Genomic DNA, 23481 nt, shown 5'->3' with positions numbered 1-23481 from the left:
TCCAGGCTGGCCTTGGACACTTCAGGGATCCAGGGGCAGCCAGAGCTTCACAATAATTAACACTTCTAAGCTGGAACTTATTTCAGCAGTAGCACCTCCATCATGTCTTCACCCAAACCCCCAACGATTCCCGAAAGATACAACCTGGGAATCATTTAAACACCTCACTGACCTTCCTGCACTAAAATATTTTAAATGCTGTCAATAAAAAAATGTGTAATTGTTCATCTTATTTATTTGGCTGCACTGTTAATTGGACTGGAATAGTCAGAATCAATAATTCACCCTTGGTGGTCATTATGGAATAAATGAGCTGGAAAAGCCACAGGGAGAAGCAGGACAAGTGGGTCTGGCAATGACAGGAATGGGGCTTTTCCCAAAGAATCCCAGCAAACTCCAGCTGGTCCCTGCAGGAAACCCCTTCCAAGTGCCCTCCCTGTTGCTTGGGTTGGGAACACAGGGAAATTATCCTGATTATTTAAATATTTCTTCAGGTTTTTGATGATGAAGGCAAGAACGTGACACCCCACCCCCTCTTCCAGCCAGACTCAAATACTGCTGTACCCAGGCAAGAAAAGCTTTATTTTAAGTATTTTATCTGTTTTAGTGATATTTATTAAGTGCAGCCAACCTTTTATGCAAAATTAAAAAATGCATCCATTAAAATAGCAAATTAAAATATTAAAAGTATCAGTTCTACTAACAAAATATCGTTAACATAATAAGAATTCTCTGTTTTAATATGATTTAAGTAAGTTACCTCTGTGTGATTATGTGCATCCATCTGCAAAAATTCTCTTCAACAAAAACCTTGGAGTTAAAACTCCTAAATTGTGTTTCACTACATACTTTGATTTACAAAATCCAGCACAGAGGGAAAAAAACAGTCAGTGGACTTTGGGCTGACAAACTCATTTAAGTATTGCACAGAGGGTAAATAATTATTGGTGTTTTAAATGAAAAGTCCTGAGCCACATCATTATCAAAATGCAAGAAATAATTGTAATTATTTATGATTTATGATTTATAATTACAATTGTAAATATTGATTTCTGGGATGAAGTGATTGCTGGTTTTGCCATGTTTCCCAGACTGGCTCTTCCAAAGGATAATCCCAGGGGCTGGGATATCAACCAGGAGCAAATATACATTTAAAATGACTTAAAAGTACAAAATATCTCTTGAAGATAAACACTTTTTTTAGTTTTTTTGGTGACAATTTCTGCTTGTTTCTTGTCCCTGAAGGACACATGGAAGCAGCACTTGGATATCGAACTTATTGACAACTGAGTTTGGTTTAGATGAAACAGAACCTCAACAAGACCCAACTTTGAGCTTGTCTGGTAAAGAACACACCCAATAATTATAAATTTAAACCGTTCTGGGATTTATGAGACCCTGAGCCAGCCCAGGGCCTTAGAGCCCTTAGAGAATTAATTTGTCTTCTCTTAATTTAGAGCAGAAAAGGTCTTGTTTGTTGCCCTGGTGTTTCAGGTGTAGAAGCAGCCCTGACAGAAGCAGAGCTGGAGCAGAGGGTGGATATTTACCTGTCAGAGACAGACACGCTCTGGATGTTGGATCTGCCAACTGCTGTGCTGTCCACGGAGGCAGAGGAAGCTGGGAGAGTTCTGTAAGTCAGCTGGCACCCGTTTCTCTGTGTGCAAAGCCTCTTGGATGAGACTCCATTTCTTACAGCTCCACGTTCTTGATGAAATTCTTACTCCCTTCCACTGAAAAATGATGGCAGGTTAGGAAAATCCAGGGATGGAGGAGGGTGATAATTAAATTTTCACGAAGACAGTAAGAAATGCCAAACTGCTGCATTGATTCTTGTGTGTAGCTTCTAATTATTTATTAATTAAGAAGAGTTAAACATAGCAGGCAGCTCCCCTGGGTCCTCCCTGAACTACCATAACTTTGGTGGAAATGCTGAAATGAAAAAGGAGAAGTTTCCTTTTTGTCTCTTGATGCTGTGCCTTTCCCTCCCGAGTGATGGGAGCTCTGAACTCTGCATTCCCCCAAAGTTCACAGGCAGCTGGAGTAGGGATTTTTGCTGGTTTTGGGTTCTGTTCTCCACAGACCATTCCTGTTTTAGAGCAGCATCACAAAGATCAGAAAGAGCTGCTGAAATAACATCCAGCAATCCAAAAAGCTGGAAATTTAAGACATGGAAAAGCCTCTCCTGATCAACTCCTGGTTAAAGACACTGAGAATTCCAGGCAAAATTTTTCCAGGGAGTCAGCTCCCAGTGTTTCCTTTGTTTTCCAGGGAGAGGAATAAGATTTATGTGGAGATTTGCAAAGCTAAAATTGACAGTGAGTACTTTGAAGAAAAAATGGTGCAAACCATCTCTGGAGCTGCCAAAACCAAGGAGGTGCAATGTGAGACAATCACCGTGGCAGAGAAAGGTAAACCTGGGCAGGATACTGAGAAAAGGGATTTTTTACTTTCATCTCTAAGCAGGAGATGTTTCCTCGACTTCCACTTCCAGAGCTTTTAAGTTCAGACAGGACAGTGTGGTTTGTGGTGGCCGTTTCTGCCCCTCCTAAATCTTGATTTTGGTGCTGGAACACTGAATCCATTGCAATAAAATCGTTATTAATGCTCCCAGAGAGCTGCTGTGCCCTGCCTGCCTCAGTGCTGTCCAGCTAATCCTCACCTCTTCCCTTGAAATAGCAAAGGACACAGTTCCCTTTCTGCCCCCTTGACTTTTCAGGTTTCTGTTTCTGTTGGCCACAATGCAAAGAAGAGAACCTGTGGCAGGAGATTTAAAACCTTGGGGAGCACAGGACACCTTGGCAGGCTCAGTGCAATTTTACAGGATGTACAACCTCAGTGCTCTAAAAACCATTGTAGAGGAATCTCTGAGTTGTGCACAGGGTGAGCTTTGCCTCACTGGGGGCATTTTTGTGTGTAAGAGGCCAAAAAAATTATGGGCAAAGCTGTTCCAAACATTTTGTGTCTGTTAATGTATGTAAAACGAGGGAATAAACACCAAAAGTAGATAATAATCTGTTTTGAAAAGATATTTGCCACTTTTTTGTGTGCCTTGAGCATCAGCAGGGCTCATTCCAACCCCTGAGCGCATCAAGGCTAGGTTTGGGTGAGAGCTGGCCCTGCTCAAGGGGAGCCACACCCCAAAAAACCCCTGATGGAGCTGCAGCAATCATACAACAGGAGGAGATTTAGAGAATTTTATCTGCTTTAATGATTTGTATTAAGCACGGGCAGGCAACCTTTTTTATAAATTTGTAAAATAGGGCAATTAAAAGATGAAATGAAAATATTAAATCAAAAACATCAGTTCAAATACCAACATGTTTGGAACCAGAGCTGGTTCCAAAGCCCCCCAGCCCAGCAGTTGGGGTGTAGAGCACACAGCAAAGCTTTGCTGGGCTGTAGGACCAAAACAAGAGACCTGTGTGACGGGGAAATTCATTCCCAGGGATGATGGTGACTTCCTGGGACTTTGACAATTCACTGGATGCCTCAGAAACAGAACCTACAGAGACAGAAGAACCCACAGACACAGAAGAGAAGAGCAGCAAATCTCCCACAGCTGAAGAGCACGGTCAGGCTGTGGCTGTCCCTTCTGCCAGAGGTAACATTTTACATTGCTGCTCTGTTTTCATCCTCCTAAACAGGCACATCCCCGTGATTTGTGGGGAAAACTTCCAGTAAAACACGTTTGGCCTGCCTGGAACCTGCAAGAGAGTTTGCTAAAGAACCTTGGACAGGGTTGCACTTCTCTGTACATTGCCATCAGAAATTATCTTAAATGAAGATAAATACTCGGGGGTAAGGTTTGCTGGTACTCAAATAAGTAGAAGCAAAACACCAATTGTGAAAAATTCCAGAAGTATCTGAGCAATGAAAGAAAACAAAATTAAAGCAAGAAAAAATTCATAGTGAAAGTATTTTTTTGAATTCTCTGCTTTTTGCAGGTGGAGGAGAATTCTTATCCCTTGATTTTTCTGTGTGAAGTTTTACCATGTTCAAAGCATTTATATCCCATTTATCTCTTATCAGGCAGCACGGGCCTGTTGGACCCTATGATCCTTATGGATCCATTCCACCCTGGAATATCCCATGATTCTGTGATTCAACTTCTTCCATAATCATTCCAGAAAGTGCTGTTCCTGCCAGGAGCCACGAGGGGAGAGAATGCCTTTCAGAAGCCATCTTAACATCAGAAAAGCTGAAGCAGGATTTAGTTGTCATGGAGAGGATTCTCATGGAGAATATTTTTCAGCCCAAACTTGCAGTTTATCGGCAGATTCCTGTCCTTATAGGTTTGTTCCTTGCTCAGTGCCCTCTTTCCAGCCATAAATTCCTCACTTTCCACAGAAATGCCTCACTTTTTGCTGGGTAGCTAAACCCACTCGTTAAACACCTGCAGCAGACCTGGCACGCTCCAGCCCAATCCAGCTGTCTGCTCTGTCCCCAGCCACTTCTAGTCACAGTTTTAGAAGTTAGGATGTCTTAACTCCTCAAATCTTCATTTCTTTTATTTTCCCCTGCAAAATATTTGCTGAAAAGGCAAATTTTTCTTCTGGTGTGAATGTCTGGAGTGGGATAAGTGAAATGTTTCTACTCAGACTCTACCACATCTGTGCATTTTAGAACCTGATGTTACCTCAGACACTGACAGGGAAGAAGGTGAAGAGGAAGAGGATGAGGAGGAAAAGAAGGATGAGAAAAAGCAAGAGGAAACATCCTTTAAATCATCAGCTTTGTCAGATGTAAATCAAAGCCCAGCAGAAGCTGCAGCTCCCAGCCTGGAGCAGCTGTGGTCATACAGGTGTGATTTAACCAGTGGTCACAGCGTGAGCAGCATGGCTTGGAACAAAGTGAACCCTGTGAGTTAAAAAATCCTTCCTGAGCTGGTCCCAAACTGGGACAAGCAATTGGTGGTGGGAATAAACTCCTGACTGAGGTGTGCTTTGCTGGGAGGGATCTCAGAGAGATGCATCCAACCCCTCACTCTTGCTGCCTTAATCTACAGGTTGCACTAGGCTTTCCCTGCACATGGATCACCACGGCTTTAATTGGCTCAGAATTTCATTGATTGCTCCAGTTTGCCCTGAACAGCAATGTTAATAGACTTAGTCTGGTCTAGAATTGAAATTTAACCCCTGCTGCTAAACTTTATTATCACTGAGGGAGTTTATTTCTGATAGTTTAGACATCATATCTTTGTCTCTAACAGTAACCTCCCGAAAAAGCAGCATTCCTCAAAAGAAGATGCACAATAACAGCACAGAAGCCAAAACTTCTTTAATCTGGTCATGTAAAGCTCAGTTTTCCCAACAGAACTCACTTATGGCCAAACAAAAACAATGAATGGAAGAAAGGTAAAAGGCAGCTGAGGATGAGAAACAGGAACCCAGTGAGGGAAAAAAAGAAAATAAAGACCATTTCATACTTTTAGTACACCAGATCTCCAGATATTAAAAAGCTTAGACACATTTAGAGACTTCAGTTTGAGAACACGGGGCAAGCAAACAGCTCCTTTTAAAGTGTGAGTTTCACAAACTACTTGTTGAGTACAGGGAAAGAAAAATTAATGGAGCTGAAGGCTAAAGACTTGCTGCTGGTTTTTACTTCTGCCTGTGGAAAGCAATGAAGGGAATTCACTGGACTGTGGAAAGCTAAAAGCCAGGAGTTTGAGGTGCTCTCTGAAGCTCCTTTTACAGCCAACCTTGAGAGAGAAAACCAGAAGCATTCTTACGTACTCCATTAAATAATGCACATTAGAATATGGTTATAGAACAACGTGTATCCTGTTGCTTTATATCCTGTGTGATTCTCCCTGCATAGGACAGGAGCTTTGTTACTCCAGACTTTGCCTTGAGAGCTGCTGTTAACACAGAGGTGCCTGTGGAAATGTCCTGCTGAGCTTCGAGTTGAACTGAGATATTCCTGTTGCTCTGTGCTTGCAGGATCTCTTAGCAGTTGGTTACAGAGAGTTTGTTTCTCAGGATCAGAAGGGAGGCCTGGCTTGCTGTTGGTCACTGAAGAACCCCATGGTAACGAGCCCCTTTGTTTGCTTTTTCTGCAATGTGCTTTTCTCTGCACAATTTCTGCTTTGTTTCCCTTTTAACTGCAATTATCTACTCTAACTTCTCACAACACGGTCAAAAAGAGAGGAAAATTTATAGATGTAACATTTACACCTCTGCAGATCCATCTGAAAAGGGATCCTTTTAAAACCGGCCATTAAAAAAATATTTGGAAATCTTAGTTACAAAGTGTCCCAGTAAAAAAACTCTGATTGCCATAAATGACAACACTTCAGTTTGATTTCTTCTACAAACTTCTCTTGGCCAAAACTGTATTAGACTAATTTAAACCAGGCAGAGTCAAATTTCTGATGTATCTTTACCACATCAAATACTCTCATGATTCCCTGCTGTCACCATAGACATTTTTAGGTATTTAGTTTGGAGCAGTAGCCTCACCTACTTTCCAGTGTCATATTTCTGCACAATCTTTTTCCTAATTTTATCAGTTGCAGCAAGAAATACAAGGAGCCAGTCAGAATAGAGAATAATTTCGGGTCGCTGTGGCCACCACCACTTGAGTTTTCCAGCAGAAATTTAGTGCCCAGTGTTAAGAAAAGAGAGGTGAATAATAACCCAACTCACAACATGGTTGTATTTCTCTCCTGGGCAGTGGCCAGAGCGCATTTTCCGCTGCGAGCACGGTGTTACTGCTGTGGATTTTTCCCTGGCAAGCCCAAATCTCTTGGCAGTTGGGATGGCCAATGGACACGTGGCCATCTACGACGTCCGGAGCCGGAACGCCGCCGCGCTGCTGGACAGCAGGTCAGGCTGGGAGCTCCCACCTCCTCCCACCTGGGGCACCTCTGAGCGAGCAAACCTGGGAAAGGGGCAACAAAGGAGTCCCATTCCCTCATTTTTTAAGGAATTGCAGCAAGTTACCCCACCTATCATTTCTACTCCATGTCCTAACTAGGACAATCCAACCCTGGACAACAAATCCTTACAGGAGACCAGTGGTAGCTTTTGGTGCTTTCTCTCTGATCCCTCTTGCCAAAAATGGAAAGAACATCAGAATAAGTGAGGGGTGAGCAGGAATTAAGAAGAAAATCAGAGAGGGGATGGAAGGGTGATGAGGGAAACACTTGCCCTAAGGGCAGCTCCCAGGTCTCAGGAACTCTCCTGCAAGGTGCAGACTGATTTCATGGTGCAGGTGTTACTGAAAGGTGGCAGCACATAAACCAGTGCCCTGAAACTGATTATCAAACATGTTTAATAAAGGAGACATTTTCCTGGAGAAAACAATCAATGCTCAGACCATTTTTTAAAAGAAAAGCTAAACACTTCTGTCCTAAGACTTAACGCTCATTACAAAGTGGAAGCTTAATTATTTTTGAAATATATTGCCTTGTCTTTGCTCATATATGATTTACCACATGCATATTTTTTTTTGTCCCAGTGCATCCCTAAATAAACACACAGGTCCTGTGTGGCAGCTGAGGTGGGTGGAACAGGACAGAGGTGCGACAGGAGGTGACAAGAAAGAGAGACTGATGTGTATCTCGGGAGATGGGCGAATGACCCAGTGGTTCATACAGCAAAGGCTGGATTGCTTTGGTGAGCACCTGAAACTGCTCTCTTTGATTTCAGCTGACATTCTTCACACCAGTTATCCCACAAAACATTTAAGAGCTGCTGGGCACTGCAAAGCAGCACGAGTTCCTCACACCTGTTTGACACAACCTTTGCTCTTTGCACAGATGTGATGACAATCAAGCGAACACAAAGCAGGAAGAAAAAATTACCAGGTGAGAGAGAAAGGAAAAGTGAAGCTCCCATATCTCAACAGGCAGCTGGAATGTGCTTCGACTTCCACCCAGAGGTAGGCTCAGAAAGCCCATCCTGGCTGAAGTATTACCCAGGATAACTGCAGCAGAGGAGGGATGCTCAGCTGGAGCTGCTTTAATGGGAACTAGCCAGGGACTTGGCACTGGCATTTAAAGCATATTAATTTTGAAATAAATTGCTTCCTAGCTACTAAGAGCTACCCCAACTGGGTGAAATGGTAGAACAAGCCCTGTCCTCCCAGCCATGCTACATTTCCTTGGACGGGCCCTGGGGCACATTCCCCTCTGTGTGTTGGCCAAGGCTGGGAGAATTTGTTCAACACCTCCCACGTCCAGGACTCAGCTGTGCTTCTCTTCATCCAGCTGAGTATTTCCTCCACAGAGCACTCAAAGAATACATGTGTTTTCCACATGGATTGCTGAAAATCCAAGATTTTCAGGAGTCAAAAGCTCCAGCATAAACTGTGCATTGACGGAGAACACACCCAGCAAATGTCCAACGTTGTGGGCCCCTTTCCCCCCCCCCCACAGGAGCTCCTCCTTGGCTCTGCAGAGCACTGGCTCTGAACTCATCCAGCCCTGGCTGATTTCTGCATGAGTGATAAATTCATCCAGCCTAAGCTCCTTTTCCCTTTCTTTCAGGACACTGATATTTTTCTTGCTGGAACAGAAGAGGGCCACATCCACCTGTGCTCCTGCAGGTAGGCTCAGAAAGCCCATCCTGGCTGAAGTATTACCCAGGATAACTGCAGCAGAGGAGGGATGCTCAGCTGGAGCTGCTTTAATGGGAACTAGCCAGGGACTTGGCACTGGCATTTAAAGCATATTAATTTTGAAATAAATTGCTTCCTAGCTACTAAGAGCTACCCCAACTGGGTGAAATGGTAGAACAAGCCCTGTCCTCCCAGCCATGCTACATTTCCTTGGACGGGCCCTGGGGCACATTCCCCTCTGTGTGTTGGCCAAGGCTGGGAGAATTTGTTCAACACCTCCCACGTCCAGGACTCAGCTGTGCTTCTCTTCATCCAGCTGAGTATTTCCTCCACAGAGCACTCAAAGAATACATGTGTTTTCCACATGGATTGCTGAAAATCCAAGATTTTCAGGAGTCAAAAGCTCCAGCATAAACTGTGCATTGACGGAGAACACACCCAGCAAATGTCCAACGTTGTGGGCCCCTTTACCCCCCCCCCCACAGGAGCTCCTCCTTGGCTCTGCAGAGCACTGGCTCTGAACTCATCCAGCCCTGGCTGATTTCTGCATGAGTGATAAATTCATCCAGCCTAAGCTCCTTTTCCCTTTCTTTCAGGACACTGATATTTTTCTTGCTGGAACAGAAGAGGGCCACATCCACCTGTGCTCCTGCTCAGGCCAGGAGCAGATTCTGGGGACATACAGGGGCCATAAGGTGAGTGATACACCTGTAAACAAGGACAGCAGGAACTGTTCAATTCAGTTCAAAAATGTAACAGTTTCTTTGCTTATATTTAGTAAATATAATATGTGCAACAACAGAAACCTAAACTTCTTCTCTTATATTAGGAATGAATTCCCACAGCATAAAGTATCACAGTCTTACAGGATTACTTTCTACACTAAAAGGATTTTTTCAAATAACTCACTAAAACTGGTACTATAAACTGGTTTAAATCTTTAGTTCTGGTTTTATTTTAAGACAGCAATCAGAAATCTGATTGGCCTGTACAGTTAAATAATCTTATCTCTGGGTAGCTCTAGAATAGATTCTGTAGCTTTACAGCAACACCAAGTTCTGTTTTGTTTCTCTCCCAGCAGGGTCCCGTGTACAAAGTTGCCTGGAATCCCTCAAGCACGGACATGTTCCTCAGCTGCTCTGCAGACTGGAGTATCCTTTTATGGCACCGGGATTCCCACACCCCTCTTTTAACTTTCACTTCTGTCACAGCTTTTGTTCATGACATCAAGTGGGCTCCAAAATCAGCCCTCATCTTCGCAGCAGTGAATGAAAGGAGCGTGGAGATTTGGGATCTGAGTGTCAGCATGTGAGTAATGACTTTTCTCAAAGAAGATTCTGAAATTTAATTGGCACACATTGTTTCCTCATCAGGGTTATTATCAGATCATTACAGCTCCGCACTTTGCTTGCTCAAACTATTGCAGTTTGAAATACTCATTGTGTAAAAGGAAATGGTAGCTCCCAGAGATTTGGGGTTAGAAGAGGAGCTGGATGCCTCATGGAGCTGATAAAGTGATAAACTGCCCTTTTCCTGCAGAAACCATGGCAGAGCTAGAAGGAAAAATAACAAAACTGAGCTGCTTTTATAAAGATTGGATGGTCTGAAGTTGAGATGACTCAGTTACCTGTGGGCTTGTCCAGCTGGTCTGGATTTTGTGTTACTGACTGTGTGAAGCCCTGGTGGATCCAAAGCCCTGCCACATAATGCAGATTATTCATATAATGAAAATATTAACCACCACTCTCCAGGTTAGGACAGATTTTAAGCAAGCAGGATATCTTAGTTAACAGCAGCTGGGATTTTTGTTCTGGTAGAGCCCAAACCAAACACTGCCTCACTTCCCGGTTTTTGAGATAATCTAGAAGACAGAAAGTGAGATGTGCAGCTTTTCAGCTGGTAAATGCATGGTACCTGTTAATTCTTGGGTTGCAGCTTCAACCCCGTGCTCTCCTGTGCTGCCAGCCCCGAAGGGAATCTCAGCTCCATCCTCTTTGCCAAGAACGCCGAGTGCCTGCTGCTGGGGGACAGCTGTGGGCAGGTGGGAGTGTGGCAGCTGCACAACCTGGCTGCTCCCAGCACCAAGGTACGGCTGTGCTGAGGGCCAGGGCTGCCCGGGGCCGCATTCCTCAGCAAGGCAATTCTGGGAAACACCCAACTAGGGAACACCGGAATAGGTGGGATCACAATTCCAGCACCAGGCTAAAACTGAGGTGGGTCCTCTGCTGCCACACCACTGGAAATTCATTGCCTTTTTAAACAAGATACATGTTTGCATGCTGCCAAATAGGACAGCACAAATGCAACCCAACCTGGCCTGCCAAAAAGTGGTGTTTTCCAGGACAGGTGAGCACAGCATTAACAGAATTCCGAGGAAGAACCGGCTCCTCTTCCTCTTGTTTTCCAGGTTGGTTCCTTGCGTGACATCGTGTCTCCTGCTGGAGCTGTTTAACAGTAGCTGATATCCCTTCTCCTTTGGGAAACAGCAGGAAAGACTTGCTGTAGTATGAACATAAACTGGTTATCCTTTTTTAATCATTAAAATTTCTCTTTGAAGCACACTGCTTAGAAACTTCTTTCAAATGCCCTAAATTTCCTCCTGAAGTCCCCTCATTGCACTATCAGTGCTCATACATGGATGGCCTTCTCTGCAATTCTGATCATGGAAAGGTCTCGGCTATCTTTCCTCTTGGGGCCTTTATCCCTTTCTGGTTTTCCCCCAAGGTCTTTTCTCCCCGGGTTGGAAGCAGGCAGCATTTGGCTGTCTAGGCTGGCTTTTTCTGGGGGCAGAGCAGAAGAAACAGAAAAAAACCACCCAGCTGGAGAATTTTCAGGAACTTCCTGCCCACAGGAAATAGGGAGCATCTCCAGAGGAGCGATTAAGCACAAGTTGTAGCCCTGCTGCTGAGCACATCACGTATGGAAACGTGTATTTTATAGATGCAGAACATCCAGCCTCTCTCATTATCCTGACAATAAACACCCAACACTCAAACACATCACTGAATTAAGGATCATTTGTGCTGCATTAACATCCACTTCCTTCTGTGTGCTGCACATCTGACAGGGGACGTGCAAACTGCTCCCGACATAAAATTCATCTTGGTGTGTTTCAGAGAAAGACACTCGTTAGGGTGAATCATTTGTTAATCATTATTATAAATCTGACCAAAATACACCCTGTATTTTCCATCCATGCCCATGACTGTTTGCTCACTGCTAAAAAACAAGCTGTAACACATCATAACCCACCCTGCACACAGTGAAAGTTAATTAACTGTAACATTATGGTGCTGCAAAACCCTCGTGGTGCTAGGAAGGGCTCAAGATCTCCAAAGTTCCTCGTGTATTTTGTCCTTAAACATGGAATTTCTGACCATGTAACTGAGAAATTTCCTCCTAAACCCACTGTATTGCACGGATTTTTATGGAAACATAAAGACACTGAAGCCAACATTAGGAACCAATAATTCGGACCCAACCTCTGCTCCCAGAGCAGAGTGACCCAGCTCCATGTGCTGCAGGATCATGTCCTATCACTTGGCACACTGGGAATTCTGGCTGGGATACCTATATATGTCACAAACTCCCGCTCCAGAGTGGATTTTCTCAGCAGTGCCTGGTACTGGCAGGGTTTTCCCCACAAGCATCCACAGTCACCAGCAAACAAGGTGGGGGAATGAGGAGGTGCACACATCACGGGAAGGAGTTAGCTCCCTTTTTCTTTGGGATCATCAACACAAAGACCCCAGTCAGGACCGGGCATCAGGCTGTGCAACACACCAGTGTGGGGCACACAGACACCAAACCCATTAAGCACAAATCACGTCATAAACACCCTTTTGTTCTGGCAGCACACACATTAACTGCATCCACCTAAGCCATACCCCATAAACATGCTACACCTCAGGTGTTCCCAGTAAAGCAGCTACGTAGACCTAAGAAATCTTTAATACCTGACTGAGATCCCAAAGCACTTCAAGCATGACCAGAAACAAGCAGTTTATTTGTTTTTAGCAAACATTAAGTCACCCTCAGAGTGAGCCGTTACTCAGCGGAGTGGATGAACCGTCAGTATAAATGGGAAGGTTCCAGCAGAATTCCCCACTCACTCCGTTCTGCCCTGCCCACACCCAGCTGGGAAGCACCACGTTGGCAGCATGAGGGGCACGGTGCTGGCACTGGCTTGCCTCGTTCTCCTGCTCCTGGCACAGGAAGGAAAAGGGGAAGGGAACACGGTGAAGCTCTGCGGGAGAGACTTCATCAGAGCCGTGGTCTTCACGTGCGGCGGCTCGCGCTGGAAGAGGCACCTCACTGAGCACCACGACCTGGGGGGTGAGTACCAATTAAAGCATCCCAGGCTCATCCCTGCCCACTGCACCTGCATCCAAGGGGATCCAAGGGGACTGGGAAGCAGCACATCCCCTGCTCCCCTCAATCCGTGCAGCACGGGCTGTGCTGGGAGGCAGCCAGCGAAGAGCTGCAACTCCTCATGTTCCCTCAGTGTGCAGCTGGTCTGGCTCAGCTTCCTGGGCTATTTCGCTACAGAAAAATCATTTAGACCAAGCTTTTCCAAGCTCACCTGAGCGGCAGGATTCAAGGCTATCACTGAAAATCTCTCTGCCATCACATTTCAAGTGACAGTGACAAGTTTCACTGAAGTCGGTGCAAGTGTCTTACTGTGGTCTTCACTTTCCCCACCAGAAACCAGAAACTGTATTACAACTTTAAAACATTATTACTAAAACATGTTGAACAGTTACTCTGCAATTTAAGTACCTTCACGTTTCTGTGTATATTTATACTTATTAGCACATTTTTTGATACTCAGAAAATTTTGATTTGATAGTCAGAAAATTCAACATGCACTGCTAGAAATTTGTACTCTGACAGATTAAAATAAATAGAGAACAAGAAAGTAACTGAGGCAGATGACAGCAACAGAGGCTTTCTGCACTTCCTACATCTGCATTTTTGGAATATTCTTGTGTAGCAGCAGCTTTAAACAAACACAAAATTGGTAACACGGGCAACCCCCTCCATAAAGTCTGTTGAAGAACCTTGCTTCTAAAAAGTGAGAACTGCTACACCTTTACAGACTCCATAAGGCCCAGCTGTACTGAGGTGTTTCAACTGCTGCTGAATTGTAATTTCTGTAGAAACACCCAGAACTTTGAAATCCTGGGTTGGATGATACCTTATTGCATTTCCTGCATTTCAGGAAACCCACAGGTCCAGCCTCTGACACAGCAAATCACAGCTTTTCCTGGGGAAGCAAATGTATCAGTGTAAGACTCAAGGCAACACGGGACTCTCTTCACTAGAAATCCCTAAACCACTGAGTTTTACCACGTTGATCACAGATTGTTCCTCACACATCTGCTCTCAGTGAGGAGTCAGTGATGTGGTGCTCCTATCAGAGAGTAACACTCAGCTCCCTGGCTGTAGGTTGGTCTGTCTTTCTAGTAAAGATAAAAAGCATAAATTACTCATCTTTCCATGACTTCTAACTTTTAGCTTCTCGCTTTCCTGCGACAGAGAGTGAAAACCCCCAGCATTTCCCACACGAGGACAAGGGTGACACCGACTTCTCATCACACCCAGAGCAGAGGCTGGGGATCCACAGCCAAGAACCCCAGGATGTCAAACCTGAGCAAGACTTGCAAAACACCAGCAAAGTTTCTGTGCTAAACAAGCGCGAGGCAGTCAAGCTGCTCACCACATCCTGCTGCAACGTGGGCTGCAGCAGGAGAGAGATCAGCTCCCTGTGCTGAGATGCAACAGCTCAGTGTCACAGCTCCCAGGGATTAAAATAATCATGACGTAAACCTCAGTTGGTTCAGTTGTGGTCTTTAATTGTAGCTTTACCCTTTTTGGGTGTTAAATGTCACAGGGCACACCAGCAAGTGGCTTCAGGTTGTCTGCATTTCACAGTGTTTACAGTGGGTTAGAGTTACTTTTAGTCATGAGTACAAGTACTTCTTCCCAACTAACTACTGTTCTGGTTTCAGCCTGGCACCTAAAATGTAGTAAAATAAGCAATTTATGACACGTTTGTTCTCTGGCTCAGGAAAATCTAACAGCAGGTTTCAGCTGGGAAATACAGGTAGCAAAAAGTCTGGTTTCAAAATCAGAGCAAGGTCAGCCAGACCCTACCTCAGTGGGGAATGGCTGCACCAGGAGAGACTTAGGACCATCAGCCCCAAAACCAGGCAGGCAAAACCCATGGTTTATTTCCTAATCCAGATACTTCCAGTCATGTTTCCTGGAGAACAGGGAAAACATTACTTACAGGGAATATTCTGAAAATATTTCTCCTACAGGAAGAGTTCTGAAAGCAGCAATCAGGTGCAAAACAACATATCACAGACATCCACTTCCCAGAGAAAATTCTGGGAAAGACCCTTATTACATTCACCCAGAGGCTCTCATTTCAAAGCAGGTGAGAGTACCTTGGTCCTTCACAGATGCTTTTAACAACACAGACAGGAAGAGTTAGGCTGAATATTCATTTCTCCTACTGTTAAACTCGACTACCTCCCTATTCAAAATACACACCATAGACATTTGCCACAGCAAACAGCGAGGTGTTCTTGAACACAAATGAGGAAAATGTGTCAGTCCCAGGATCCCAGAGGCACCTGCTCCCGATCTGCAGGCTCTGCTCACCCAGCTGCCCAATGTGTGTCACCACCACGATCTTGTACCTGGGCACCCCCAGCTCTTTGACCCGCGCCTTAACAACCTGCAGAGAAAAACAAGGTTAATCCATACATGTTCAAAGATGGGGATGGACTTACAGCAGGGCAAGGGGGAATGGTATTAAACTGACAAGAGGGCAGGGATGGATGGCATCTTGGGCAGGAATTGTTCCCTGGGAGGGTGGGCAGGCCCTGGCACAGGGTGCCCAGAGCAGCTGGGGCTGCCCCTGGATCCCTGGCAGTGCCCAAGGCCAGGCTGGACATTGGGGCTTGGAGCAGTCTGGGATGGTGGAAGATGTCCCTGCCCATGGCAAGGATGAGGCTGGATGGGCTTTGAGGTCCCTCCCAACCCAAACCAGTCTGTAAATCTATTCATTAACTCGTATATGTCTGTACTGCCCTCTGAGCAACCCTTGGGGCATCTCGACAGCCGCCTCCAGCCTTTATTGTACACCTTGGCGGTATTTTGGGGGCACATCTGGGGAGCCCCCAAGGCACCCGTCGAGGTGACACCCCTGGAAGCACACGGGGAAGCACACATCCCCACCTCCGCGATGTCCCTGGCCGCCTCCCGGCACGGCCCCGCCTCGTAGCGCTGCTCCCTCAGGGCGCTCCCCACCACATCCCTCAGGATCTCGTCCACCGCCGCCACTGGGAAGCGCCTGGCAGGCCCTGGGAGGCAAAGCTCGGGTTTATGAGGGAAGAGCCGCCGCGCTGGAGGGTTTTTGGAGGGGCAATCGAGACCCACCCGAGCCGGGCTCGGCGGGGCTTTCCCGGCCCTGCATCGCCCTCAGCCGCGGAGAGGAGGCGGAAGGGCGGCGGCGCCGGGAGCGGGGGCCGCCCGCCGCATTCCCGTTCCCCGCCTCTATCCCGCCGCATTCCCATCCCCCGGCATTCCCATCCTCACGGCTTCGTGTTCCTGCGGCTCCCACGGTTCCCTATAATTTCCACCCGTCCCTGTGTGTCCCCGCAGCCCTCACAGGTCCCCGTGGCTACCACGGGTCCCCACAGCTTCCACAGCTCCCTGCGTGTCCCCATGGCTTCCACAAAGTCCTACAGTCCCTGGTGCCCCCACAGCTCCCTGTGTGTCCCTACAGGTTCCCAAGGCTCCCGCCTGTCCCCATGTTTTCCACAGGTGCCTGTATTCCTTTACAGTCCCCAGAGGGTCCCATGGTTCCCACATATCCCTACAGTTCCCACAGGTCCCCAGAGCTCCCACGTGTCCCCACATACGCCTAAAGATCCCGTATGACCCCATGGACTCCACATGTCCCCACATGTCCCCACAGCTCCTTTATGTTCTCATGGCTCCTGAGGGTTCCTGTGAGCTCTGCAGGTCCCCATGGCCCCACAGGTTCCCACAGCCCCCCCAAATGTCCCTATGGCTCCTATGGGTCCCTATGGTGCCCGTGGGTCCCTAGAGCCCACACAGATTGCCATGATCCCTATGGATCCAGACAGACCCCACGTGCCCCTACAGCCCTGACATGTCCCCATGGCCTCCATGGGTCCCTCATGCCCCCCATGCATTCCCTCAAGCTCTATCCATCCCCACTGTCCCTGTGGATCCACATGTGTCCCCACATGCCAACCTTGACCTGTCCCCATGCTGGGACCCTGTACATAACTCCAGCAACAATGATGGTTTTGGGGCAGGGACTCTTTTTTTGGGGCAAGGGACCCTTTTCTGGGCCAGCCTCACTCCTCTAGGTGCTCCTGCATGTGGAAGCAAAACTCACTCAGAAAAAGAAATGTTATACTTTTTTTGTTTATTTTCAAGGAAAAAAAAATAATAATCACATTTAAATTGCAACTCAATTGGGTATTTCGTGTGGTTCTTATGTATAGAATGAATAAACTTTGTTCTGACGTGGGGATTTCTTTGTCACAATGCTCTGCGTGGTAAATAATTGCATATTTGAGAGTCAGTGAAATGGGTGACGGGGAGGATGGAGGAGAGACATTTATAAAAAACAGTATTTACAAAAATGATATCCACATAGTCGTACTCTAATCTATAAGGCAAGTAACATTTAAAATATGTTGTTTCATGATTATCTTCAACAAGTCAATACAACACATTCATATTACCAGTGGTCAAATACAAAGCTTCGCTGCAGTAGTCCCTGTGCAACAAACCTGTACGTCTTTTATAGGTTTTTTTTCTCTGAGAACAGTAGGAAAGCAGCAAAGTTTTCATCACAGACTAAGCAGTACCTAGGCCATCTTAGACTAAAGGTATATTATATCTCATTGCACGTTTAGGCAGAAAAGGCCAGCCGTTCATTAACTTATTTAACTTAAATCTTAAAAATAGACCTGTGTATCTTCATCCACAAATATTTATAAACATTTTATACATGAGGGAGTTCATTAAACGGTCCAGGGTGATACCTGGGGATATCTGATTCACAGCTGGAGTGTCACAGTGGGGTTGTCCCACATCCTGGGCCCTCCTCCCACCAGCCTTGGGAGCTTCCCGGCACATCCCGACTCAATTCCTGGCTCAGACCACGACACATCTCCGTGTTTTATGTCATCCAAGCATCCAGGGGATTTCATCAACCTTAAAATGTTTGGGAGTGAAAAACCCCTTCCTGCATGGATGAGGAACCCAACAGCAGGACAGCACATCCACAGCCATTCCCGCTGTCCCACAAAACCAGGGATTTCTAAGGGAGGAACGAGATATCCCAAACACCTCACCAGCACCTGCTGAGTTCCACCACATCCTGTTTGCCCACAAACCTTTGAAGAGCATCACCACCATCAATTTGTGGCTCCAAGAACCACTGCCAGCAGCATCATCCCTCCTAAAGGGACGAGGGAAGCCAGGCAGGAGCAGGGCGTATTCCCACAAATCTTCTCCTTGCCTTGCAGTGAAAGAAGGATTCAGGTCCTGACTGGAATAATCCTGATTATCATAAAATCTCCCCAGCTCTACACAGATTAATTTCCTTGGGAAATTGTGAGGAAAAGAGGAACAGAAGAATTCTGGCTATGAAACAAAACCTTTGAGGCAGTAATTTCTAGCCAGGAAAGTACAACAGGATGATGTTACATATTTTGGTCATGACAAGCTTCAAAATTAAGGGGTTTGACCAAGATATTTTCACATAAAAACAATAAAAGGGTAGGGAAAAAATGTTTGACTTTCTCCTCTTAGGTAATTTAAAAATCTGTCACCTTTTCTGTGCACTCCAGCTGTTTAAAAATGCTTCTGCTGGGAGAAAGGGAGGTGGTGACTCTGTGGGATGCTCCTGCTGGAGGAATCTCGGAGAGCAGCACAGGAAGGGTGGCAGGGGGGCTCCAGCCTTCCCTTCCCATCCCCTCTCTGCCTGGTTAAAAAGGGATGGCATTCCAACAGAAAATTCCAGAGTTTCCCACCTATGTTTGAAAAAATAATAGATAAAGCCTGAAAAGGCAGAGTGAAGGCAAATTAATTTAACTGAAATACTGTATGACAACAAAAATAAGAAGAAGCTTTAAACGGGGCAGTGATATTTAAGAACAAATGCAGACACCAAATGAAAAACTCATTATGTGGTGGTTTTTTATACTATTGAGAGATTTCATAGTTATTAAGAAATACTGTTAAAGTAGAAAACTGCTCTGAAAGGTCTCCTGTGAGGAGCACCAGAAGCTGGCTGAGAATTGTGACTGTTTGCAACAAACAGCAGAAAGGTTGCAAAAAATTGACTTCCTGCTCCTACCATGTAAACTCCCAAGTCTGAGGGTGTCCGTGGGGAAAAACCCTCCTGCTCTGTCAGGGGGACCTTGGCCCTGCAGGTGTGGGCTGCCGAATTCCCAGGGGAAAATTCCTTTGGGAGAAGTTGTTGAGGACAACATCTAAAGGGGAAGGTGCATGGAAGTAACGGAGCTAAAGCCTTTCTGTGCATGCATCCACATATTTATTATTTAATGCCTCCTTTATTTACCCTTCTGTTTACTCGGGTGCATCCCAGTGCTGCTGAGCTCTGGGGTGCCAGGGCTGGGCGGTGCCAGAGGCCTGACTCCCTTTCCAGCCTCAGTCTGACTTGGAAAAAGCCCTGCTGGACCACATGCTGGGAAACAGAGCTGTGGTGCTTCCCTCTGGGAATGCTCCAGGGCTGGAGCCCCTCTGCTCTGGAGCCAGGCTGGCAGAGCTGGGGGTGCTCACCTGGAGAGGAGAAGGCTCCAGGGAGAGCTCAGAGCCCCTGGCAGGGCCTGAAGGGGCTCCAGGAGAGCTGCAGAGGGACTGGGGACAAGGCATGGAGGGACAGGACACAGGGAATGGCTTCCCAGTGCCAGAGGGCAGGGCTGGATGGGAGATTGGGCTGCCCCGGGATCCCTGGCAGGGCCCAAGGCCAGGCTGGACGGGGCTTGGAGCAGCCTGGGACAGTGGGAGGTGTCCCTGGCCTTGGCATTGGGTGGCACTGGATGATTTTTAAGGTCCCTCCCAACCCACACCAGTCTGGGATCTGTATGAGACCAGATGGCTGCCATTTCACCTCTGCTGCCTCAGCTGCTCTCAGAGTGGGCAGGGAGCTGCAAGCAGATGAATTCCCTGAAAATACACAGATTTTCCTGCCTAAAAGCCGAGGTGAAGCCTGCAGAGCATGAATGCCCTGAACCCTACAGGGCCCTCTCTGGAGCCAGGTGCTCTCACCAAACTGCCAACAAACCCAGCTTCCCTGGGGCACGCTGAGAAAACACTGTGCCAAAAATTGGCAAGAGCAGTATAGAAAAACCTGTCCCAAATCGCTGCTTTTGGTCCCAGTGTCACAGGGTTGGTGTCACCTGCCAGTGGCTGGAGCAGGGACTGTCCCTGTGGGGCTGGCAGTGCTGGCACATCCCCCATGGGCCTGCCAGCCAGTTTGTCCCAGAAATGGGACAAAATGTCCCAGACTGTTCCCATCTCTCTCCCCAGGCCCTGAGGGCTGCATCCCAAGAAAGCGACCTCTGTTTTGTTCGACAGCTGGAATGGGATGAGCTTGGGAGCTTTGGGTTATGGGTTTTTCTGTTTAAAAAGCATTCAAAAACCCAATGCTAATGTAAACACCTTGTCTTTCAAATGAAATATAAAGTAAAATCTCTATGTTCTGGCAATATTTACATTATAAAACCGTTCTTTTCAGGCCTATGCCCTAGATCTCTTTTGGAAGGATGGCTTTGGAACAATTGTACAATCATAAACCTGATTCTTAGGGTTTGCCCTACATTTCTGTGTCAGAAAGGGGCGAGTTACACACTTTATACAAATTTCTAGTTCAGGGGGGAAATCATTAATGGAGTGGAACACTGAGGAGCGCACTCCCAAAATCTGCCAAGATGTGGGAAGCTGCAGGAGTGAATTGTGCTTTTCCTTTCCGGCTGCTGCCTTTGTGAACACACACACAACTCACGCCCCTATCTCAGCCTGGCAGTCACCTCACACCTGAAATATCCCCACATTTCCTTCTTTTCTTTTCAGATGGGCACAGGTCTCTGTTCTCCTACATCAAACTGCGCTGTGAGCAAGCAATTCCCAACATTCCCAGGCTGTTTTCCAACGTAAATGCACCACCCCAATCCTGGCAACACTTGTGACTGTAAAATCAGCACTTTTTGTCATCTTACACATTCCCAAAGTCCCAGCACCCCAGTCAGTGGATGCTCCTGTGCTCCTCTGGGCATCTGTGTTTAATTTCACAGAGATTCCTTCATTTTTTTCTCCCAATACTGCCAAGTTCTCCCAGTCACCGAGCTCATCTCGGCAGATGCAGCACCATTAATGCCACCAACGCTCTCACCGTGTTGCCAGGAGTAGGATGAGACCAGGATCCATGGGAACGAGCAGCACACAGTGGGACACCAGCTCCCAGGGAAAACACAGAGGGATAATATTTTGTCCCCCATCCTCCAGTTTAGCACTTCCATGTGTTTTCCCATCTCCACAGGACAGCTGCTCCCAATGCTGGCGAGCTGGCTCCTGCCCTGACTGCTCTCAACAGCCCCCATGCTGCTCCTGTTCCCTGGGGAATTGTTTCCCAGTGTTTTTCCGTATGCATTTTCCTGCCTCAGTGCTAAAATAGAGAAGCAGGTGCAGCTGCAATTCCTTAAAGCATTTTCTAAACCCGTAGAGCTTTCAAAAATGGGGGGGGAAGGCAGAAAAAAGCGAGCAAAGCAACATAAAAATGCAACCGAACATCCGGAGGCGGCTCGGAAAACACATCCTTAAAGCCAGCAGTGACATTTTATGCCAGTGCTGTGAGCTCAGAGCTACCACCCAGCCTCTTTGCTGCTTCTTTCCTTATCTGTATCCCTGCAAAATACACGGACACGGGGCAGGGAAGAGCTGCTGGGATTCCAACAGGGAATCTGCAGCTGTGAGAGAACACAGGGCTGGAAAGTTGGAGTAAATACTCCTTGTAAAAGTGAGATTTTCTTCCTGGGAGACTGTCCTAGGAACCTCCACCTTTCCAATGATATTTTTCTGGAGTTAAACCAGCTAAACCTGGAGGTTGAGCTTTTTATTGATCACTGTGAGACGTACTAAGGACTGAAGGAAAATTAAATCAGCCTGTGGGTTCTACTGAACTCTCTTTTGATGAGGCACCCCCTTCATAACAGCCACCAGTATTGTATTTAAATTGTATATATTGACAAAATGTAATCTACCTCTGTAAGCATTGTGCCATTCAACAGTACTACTATTAGATTTATATACCACAGTTTAAATTACATCCATTTCATGAATGGTAAAATGCTAAAACTCAAGTGTCTAACTGCCAAAATACAGCCTTACTGGAATGAGTACAATTTACAAATACAATAATTACATTTTAAAACCATTAACAATGTTACATCTAGAAGTAAATACTGGAGGACTGGTCAAGACGGTGTTTTCCAAGGAAAAAAATGCTGAAAGTTGTCGACACTTCCAACAGAAATGTCCCGAGTGCAGGATTTAGTTCATTTTCCTTAAACTGTAATTAAAACCCGTTCCACGCACAGCAGTCCTTGGGTATTTTCCATAGCATTTTCCATTGACTTGCATAAGCTTCCATCAGTTATCCGCCAAATATTTACCTAGAAACGGGATCAGAGATCAGCTGGGGGGAGGGAGCAGCCCTGATTCCCAGGAGTTCTTGCCCACCTCCACCAGCCCTGCGGCCCATGGGAAAATCCCCATCTTTCTCTGCAGCAATGAACACAAGGAAAAATCCTCATTACTCTCTGCAGCAATGGGGCAAAAGCTCCTCCTGGAGATGCCCTGGAGATCCCAGCCCTTGTCTTTCATGCAGGAGCAGGGATGAGCCATGAAATCCAAGGCTCTGGTGAGTGGCAGCAGGATTTATTTCATGCAGGGGAGCTGCTGTCCCTCTGTCCCCACCCGGGGAGCTCTGGGCTTGAGCAGCAACCAAATACACAGCACCAGCATTCCCAGCATCCCGGCACAGCCAGAGGGCACCTGCAGGGACACCGCCATCCCAAAGGAGCCGCTGGTGAGGCACCCACCTGCCGCAAACCTCTTCTTGATGAGGGAGAAGCGGTACCCGGCGCCCACCAGCTCGATGTCGCAGCTGGACAAGGTGCTGCCCTCGCTGGTGAACTGCACGGCCAGCGGGGCTGGGCTGCTCGGGCCCTCCGAGAGCTGGAACCGCGCCAGCAGCGACCCCACACCTGCAATTGGAACCCCAAAGGAGACCCTGATGAGCACGGAGGGGCACTCGGAGCGTCCCAGCACCGGCACGGACAATGGGATGCCCAAAGTGCTGCAGGCAGAGACCCCGGGGTGAAATCCCCTCATCCTCCCAGCAGGATCCGGCTTTTCACACACCCCAGAGACAGGAACAGCTTTCCACATGGAAAACCTCTTGTGGGAGCCAGCAATCCTCCCAACAGGGATGGGAGTGGGGCCTCAGCCTTCTAATACAGGGGAGCACAGGCCTTGGCAAACCACCACATCCCAACCGGGTGTGTGAACGCCCCTCGTGGTGCCAAGGTGGTTGGCAAGGCAGCGCTGGTGGCACACAGCCCTGCTTTTTAAGCTCCAAACTTTAAATAGCTTTGTCCCCAGCAAGCCCCAGCAGGACTCCTGGAGTGCCTGGGCTCGTATGCTGGCACCATCAGCGGGTCAGGGTCTGACTGAAGGATTCCGAGTTAATAACGTGCATATTTGTAGGATTACCTCCATTTTCTGACTTCTGGGAGATATCAGGGATCTTCCACAATATCCTTTGCTGTTCAGCATTCC

At 46.9% G+C, this 23481-nt stretch overlaps 4 protein-coding genes across 4 annotated transcripts in view; 2 read left to right on the top strand and 2 right to left on the bottom strand.

Annotated features, from left to right (window-relative positions):
- The window catches only part of WDR78 (WD repeat domain 78), a gene marked incomplete at its 5' end in the record, with an annotated part of 11737 nt that extends 614 nt beyond the window's left edge, over positions 1-11123 (top strand). The window contains 15 exons of the mRNA XM_017740591.1: positions 495-568; positions 1246-1343; positions 1495-1630; positions 2269-2408; positions 3446-3601; positions 4128-4292; positions 4624-4859; positions 5943-6029; positions 6676-6827; positions 7462-7619; positions 7763-7884; positions 9159-9257; positions 9644-9870; positions 10498-10648; positions 10970-11123. Of these exons, the coding sequence (XP_017596080.1) occupies positions 495-568; positions 1246-1343; positions 1495-1630; positions 2269-2408; positions 3446-3601; positions 4128-4292; positions 4624-4859; positions 5943-6029; positions 6676-6827; positions 7462-7619; positions 7763-7884; positions 9159-9257; positions 9644-9870; positions 10498-10648; positions 10970-11014 (2046 nt within the window). The remainder of the gene's footprint in view (positions 1-494; positions 569-1245; positions 1344-1494; positions 1631-2268; positions 2409-3445; positions 3602-4127; positions 4293-4623; positions 4860-5942; positions 6030-6675; positions 6828-7461; positions 7620-7762; positions 7885-9158; positions 9258-9643; positions 9871-10497; positions 10649-10969) is intronic.
- An 89-nt stretch (positions 11124-11212) lies between these two features.
- INSL5 (insulin like 5) lies at positions 11213-14349 on the top strand. The gene is made up of 2 exons (XM_008640462.2): positions 11213-12897; positions 14101-14349. Exons 1-2 carry the CDS (start codon positions 12723-12725, stop codon positions 14334-14336), a joined length of 411 nt encoding a protein of 136 aa, XP_008638684.1. The 5' UTR covers positions 11213-12722; the 3' UTR covers positions 14337-14349.
- A 47-nt stretch (positions 14350-14396) lies between these two features.
- TCTEX1D1 (Tctex1 domain containing 1) lies at positions 14397-16121 on the bottom strand. The gene is made up of 4 exons (XM_008640451.2): positions 16012-16121; positions 15811-15935; positions 15121-15307; positions 14397-14827 (listed from the first exon to the last, which is right to left on the bottom strand). The coding sequence occupies exons 1-4, from the start codon at positions 16046-16048 to the stop codon at positions 14793-14795; spliced, it is 384 nt and encodes a 127-aa protein (XP_008638673.2). The 5' UTR covers positions 16049-16121; the 3' UTR covers positions 14397-14792.
- Positions 16122-20268: 4147 nt separating this feature from the next.
- Positions 20269-23481, bottom strand: part of SGIP1 (SH3 domain GRB2 like endophilin interacting protein 1) — a 45752-nt gene continuing 42539 nt past the window's right edge. The window contains exons 23-25 of the mRNA XM_017740583.1: positions 23416-23481; positions 22743-22907; positions 20269-22313 (exon numbers count right to left, since the gene is read on the bottom strand). Of these exons, the coding sequence (XP_017596072.1) occupies positions 22291-22313; positions 22743-22907; positions 23416-23481 (254 nt within the window). The 3' untranslated portion in view covers positions 20269-22290. The remainder of the gene's footprint in view (positions 22314-22742; positions 22908-23415) is intronic.

The sequence above is a fragment of the Corvus brachyrhynchos genome, unplaced genomic scaffold, assembly GCF_000691975.1.
Source record: "Corvus brachyrhynchos isolate BGI_N302 unplaced genomic scaffold, ASM69197v1 scaffold280, whole genome shotgun sequence".
Lineage (NCBI taxonomy): Eukaryota > Metazoa > Chordata > Aves > Passeriformes > Corvidae > Corvus > Corvus brachyrhynchos.
This window is presented reverse-complemented; position numbering and strand designations above follow the sequence as displayed.